The following is a 5,638-nucleotide window of genomic DNA, read 5'->3' as shown; positions in this document are numbered from 1 at the left end:
AGACTGAGCTAACGGCAGCTAACAGCAGCTAACAGCAGCTAACAACCTGAGCTAACAGCAGCTAACAAACTGAGCTAACGTTAGCTAACAGACTGAGCTAACATTAACTAACATTAGCTAACAGCAGCTAACACACTGAGCTAACATGCTAACTGTATGTTAGCTTGTCCTGTCATCTCTTCAGTGTTTTTTTTGGTGTGTCTGACAGGAAGTGAGCAGTCCACAGGTGTGACGAAACCTCCCAAACCAAACCTGACACCTAAACCTCCGGTGAGAAACTGTCACCATGGAAACTGACGTTCTTCAGTTCTTTACCTGCTGTCAGACTTCCTGTTTAATGAAAGCTCGTCTCTCATTGGTTCTCCAGGTGAAGGATGTTCAGCTGCTGAAGGAGCTGGGTCCCGGTCGAGGTCAGATCAACGTCATCCAGCAGCTCCTGGATCAGGTATGAGCCTCTGCAGCCAATCAGCAGCCTCCTCTGGATCTCCTTCAAGGTTAGCTCTGAGTGGTCTGTTTGTTTTATCGTTAACCACCAGGGGGCGGACCCTTCCTGCTACGCCAGCGATGGCCGACATGCTCTGGCAGTTGCTGTGCTTAATGGTCACCATGACGCACTTCCTGTTTTAGTGCAGCGAGGAGCTGACGTCGACGAGCAGTCCGGACAGTAAGACATGAAGCTAACAGCAGCTAACACACTGAGCTAACAGCAGCTCAAGAAGTGCTAACCAGATGAGCTAACAGACTGAGCTAACAGCAGCTACCAGCAGCTAACCGACTGAGCGTAACAGACGAGCTAACAGATCGAGCTAAAACAGCCGCTAACAGCAGCTACCGAGCTGAGCCTAACAGCAGCTCACAGCCAGCTCAACACAATGGCGTCTAACAGCAGCTAACAGCCGCTATACAGACTGGCTAAAGACTGAGCTAAACAGCAGCTACAGCAGCTAACAAACTGGCTAAACAGCAGCTGCCCGCGACTGATGCTAACTGCAGCCTAACAGCAGCTAACGAGCTCTGGCTAACAAGCAGCTGAACAGAGCTAAACACACTTGGAGCTACACCGCTAAGCCTAACAGCAGCTAAACATCAGGACTGAGCTAACAGACTGACGCTAACAGCAGCTCACAGCAGCTAACAGCCAGCTAACAAATGACGTAACAGCGCAGAGCTAACAGATGGAAGCTAACAGCAGCTACGCAGCTATACCGACTGAGCATAACAGCATGCTACCCGCAGATAACAAATGAGGCTAAACTGCAGCTAATGCAGAGACTGAGTCTAGACGGCAGCTACAGCAGCTACAAACTGAAGGCTAACAGCATGCGCACTAACAGAGGATCGTTCTGAGGCTAACAGCCAGCTAAGCATGCAGCTAGCTCTATAACAAGCTGAGCTAACAGCAGCTGAACAGCAGCTAACCGGACTGAGCTAACAGCAGCTAGACAGACTGAGTTGCTACCAAGCAGGTAACATACAGCTAATCACCTGATGCTAATAGTGCTAAACATGTCCGCTAACAGACTGAGCTAAACAGGCATGCGGCAGCTAACATGATATGCCTAACAACAGCTAAACACTGGCTACCGTGAGCTTAGCTAACAGAAGCTCACATGAGCTAACAGAGCGCTAAACAGCAGCTAAACAGACTGATGCTAACCAACAGCTACCAGACTGAGGCTAACTATAAAGCTAACAGATTCTGATGCTAGAACCAAAGGAGCTACATTGATGCTAACAGACTTTGAGCTTACAGCAGCTAACAGACTGAGCTAGCCTAGTCAGCAACCAGACTGAGCGTAACGATGCGCTAAAACAGACTGAGCTAACCGCTGAGCTTAACAGAGATATTGTGACTCACTGTGTGAAGTGTTACGTTCCTTGTCTCGGTTACGATTGACGATTTAGTCTGACATGATGATGCTGTTTTTGTTAACGTGAGCCGGTGAACTCTCCTATCCTCAGAGTTAAGAAAACTCGGCTCTTCATGAGGCTGCAGCTTATCGGATTGATGGTCCTGCAGTGTGCTTCAGGTCTGCTCAGGTACGCAGTACACATGTTGTTCAACTGTGCTGTTGACACCAGTTTCAGATTTAACAGTGCTTGTCGAGGCTCCTACCAACCTGCTGATGTCATCAGACATAATCTGTACATACACTGTTTTCAGCTGTACGGCCAGCTGTGTGAGGCCCAGGAACGCGGCCGGTTCAGACGGGTACGAACGTGCAGTGACCTCCGGCTTTCTTTTTTTTTGTACCAAACCCTGGTGTCTCTGCTGGTCGAGGAAGCGAGGACTGGACTGGATCTTACTGGGCAAAATGGAAAACGCAAAAACTGAACCTGGACATGTCTGACCCAAAGGACTCACGGAGACTCTCAATACAGAACAAGCTGAAAGCAGCTGGATGTGTTTGTAACTGAAGGAAATAATACTGTTCAACTGACGACATGTTGTATGAACAACTGTATGGTGAAGCAGTATGAAAAGTGTATGAAGAACGTATGCGAATGATGTTATGAAGCGTGTATGAATACGTGTATGCAAGCGCTTATGAAAACGTATGAAGCGCGTTATGAAGCGTTTGGTTGCAAACGCGATGACAACGTAATGATGCGCGTAGACGCGCGTATGAATCGAGTATGAATGAACGTTGAGCGCGTTATGAAGCGTGTCTGAAACGTATGAAGCGCGAAAGCGAAGCGCGTATGAAGCGCGTATGAAGTGCGTATGAAACGTATGATGAGCGCGTATGAAGCGGTATTGGAAACGTCGGTATGAAAACGTATGAGCGCGCTAAGATAATAAGCGCGTATACGCGCGTAGTTTAGAAGGTCTGCAGGCGTATGAAGCGTGTATGACCGTATTGAAGCGCTGTTAAGAAGCGCGTATGAAGCGCGTATTGAAAGATGAACAGTGTATGAAGCGCGTATAAACGTATGAGCGCTAAGAAGCGCGTTATGAAGCGCGTATGAACGTATGATGAAGGCGTTATGAGCGTGTTATGAAACGCGTATGAAGCGGTTATCTAAAAGTATAGAATCGCGCTCTGAAACGTGTAGGAAGCACGTATGAAGCGTGGATGAACAGGTGTATGAAACGCTTTGTTGACTTTGGGCTTGTACAATAAAAATCTGATTGGATTTAATAAATCAACCCTTTTCACACAAGATGGTTAAAATCTCCTCAGTGTTGGAAGCATGTTTAAAGAGGTGGAATGCTTGTTGAGTGGATCTTATTTGACCGTACAAACAAAGTTCTTGTGGTTTGTTAAAGGAGGACGCTCTCGCTTCTTACCTGCGTTTGGTTATTCTTCCTGGAAACTCCAAAATGTCGAGTTCACGCATACCAGTTTTTTTTTCTCCCATTTTCTTTAAATTTCTTTTAAATCAAACAACTGCAGTCTGTGATCATGAATGAGCATTTTGTTTTAATGTCTAAACTCAGAACCTGATATCAAATGATGATTCAGGACTTAGATTATCTGAAGTTTGGTGTCGAATATTTTAATATTTGTTGGATAACAGGAGTCGGAGGACGATAACTGTAAAGGTGCGCTGAGCCAGGCACTGTGCTGCGGCTGGCAGCAGACTCATCCAGCAGTGGATTCAGGTGAGCGGGCCTTGTGTCTCAGCGTTCAGTCGGAGTAGAAGCGGGCGCGCACCTTGTGCTGCACGGGATAATATTATCATAGAAGTACCAGTATATATCTCCGCCTTGAAACCAAACGTCTATCTGATACCGCAGCATGGCAGGATTATCTGGCCGACACGTTCGCGTGCTCTGCAGCTCGTCAAGTCTTTGCCCAATACCACGTCTGAAAAACAGCAACCAAACGACAGCGTGACGCATTCGTTCGTTTGCCAGGATTGAGAACAGGTTCTAATCTCATTCAGCTGCTGAGCTTAACGTTACGTTAGATGCCAGATTCAACAGCACCATGACCCTCAATATTTCCTTAAATGTGAACAGACTCCCGTGACCGCTCCACATGGATGAGATTGTAGCTCATGAAGGTGCCAGTGCGGACTCTCACTCCACTCAGGTATTGGATTTACCAGAGGAATGACAACTATAGGCCTCGTTGTATTTCACATCCGGCCACCATGAAACCCAAAGCCGACCACGACTTTTTATAGAGGACAAACCACATCTGAAGTCCGGGGTGGTGTACGGCAGAACTCCGACAGGTCACGCCTACGGAACAGACAAACAGTCGGTTTAGGTTTGACAGCACAGACCTATGTAGGACTGATCCAGGAGGCATGTGGAAGGCTGGTCTATCTTACCTGGCCAGAAGCTATCATCGACACATTTGCGTTTGACGGAGGTATGTGTTTGTCGGAACGTAGCCAGTTAGTCAATGGGGTGGCGAGTTGCAGGTTTTTTATGGGTTCAGGCGACCCAGTCAGGATCCTTTTGAGAGAGCTCTAATCTCTGCCAACAACAAGTTTCACCGGACGATATCATACATACCTCTGAAGAGCAAAAACAAGAGAAGTGCTACCGAAACAGCCCACACCCGAGTAACCACAACAAGATGGTTACACAATGACCTGGACGGGCAACGGACTCTAACTGACGGAGGGTCACGTACCTACTCTGACGGGTCCAAGACTCTACCTGACGGTGGAGCGGTCAAGGACCTCACCTGAGGAGGGTCACGGACTCTACAGACGGGTCACGCGGACTCTACCTGCCTGGAATCGGCACGGACTCTACCTGACGGGAGGGCACGGACTATACCTACGGGAGGTCACAGGACATCTACCTGACGGGAGGGTCACGGATTACCTGACGGGAGGGGTCACGTACTCTACTGACGGAGGGTCACGGAATCTACCTACGGCGGCGTCACAGACTCATAACTGATCGGGGGGTCACAGAATGACGGGAGGGTCACGGACTCTCCTGACGGGAGTGTCACGGACTCTACCCATGACGGGCGGTCCCCGGATCTACTGACGGGACGAGGGTTGCACTGACTGACCTGACGGAGGGTCACGGACTCGACCTGCCCGGTGCGGGTCCGGACTCTTATCCTGACGGGAGGTCACGGACTCTACCTGACGGGAGGTCAGGGGCTCTACCTGACGGGGGGTCAGCCGACTCTACCTGACGGGAGGGGTCATTAGACTCTACCTGACGGTCACAGACTCTACCTGACGGGAGTGGTCCGGACTCTACCTGAGCGGAGGGTCCACGAATCTACCTGACCGGAGGGTCCAGGACTCTACCGACCGTAGGTCCGGACTCTACCTGACGGGGGCGTCCAGGGACTCTACCTGACCGGAGGGGTCAGGACTCATACATGACCGCTGGGGTCCAAGACTCTACCTGACCGGACGGGTCACGGACTCTATCCTGACGGGAGGAGGCCACTCCAGGACTTCTACCTGACGGGAGGGTCAACAGGACTCTACCTGACGGGAGGCTCTCAGGACTTCTACCTGACGGGAGGAGGGTCACCGACTTTTACCTGACGGATGCGACAGACCTCTAACTGACGAGGAGGCGGACGAGGGTCACGGGACTTTACCTGACGGGAGGGTCACAGACTCTACCTGCCGGGAGGGTCACAGGCCTCTACTGACGGGAGGGTCAAGCCTCTACCTGGCGGGAGTGGTGAGTGTCACCGACTAT

The 5,638-nt window shown here is 50.0% G+C and overlaps 1 protein-coding gene across 1 annotated transcript; it reads left to right on the top strand.

Moving 5' to 3' along the window:
* Positions 1-141: 141 nt before the first annotated feature.
* LOC113745019 (double zinc ribbon and ankyrin repeat-containing protein 1-like) lies at positions 142-672 on the top strand. The gene is made up of 3 exons (XM_027276400.1): positions 142-270; positions 368-445; positions 537-672. The coding sequence occupies exons 1-3, from the start codon at positions 157-159 to the stop codon at positions 666-668; spliced, it is 324 nt and encodes a 107-aa protein (XP_027132201.1). The 5' UTR covers positions 142-156; the 3' UTR covers positions 669-672.
* The last annotated feature ends 4,966 nt before the right edge of the window (positions 673-5,638 follow it).

Source organism: Larimichthys crocea, unplaced genomic scaffold, assembly GCF_000972845.2.
Source record: "Larimichthys crocea isolate SSNF unplaced genomic scaffold, L_crocea_2.0 scaffold37629, whole genome shotgun sequence".
NCBI classification, from domain to species: Eukaryota; Metazoa; Chordata; class Actinopteri; family Sciaenidae; genus Larimichthys; species Larimichthys crocea.
Note: the sequence above shows the minus strand (reverse complement) of the source record. Positions and strands in the feature narration are given on the sequence as shown.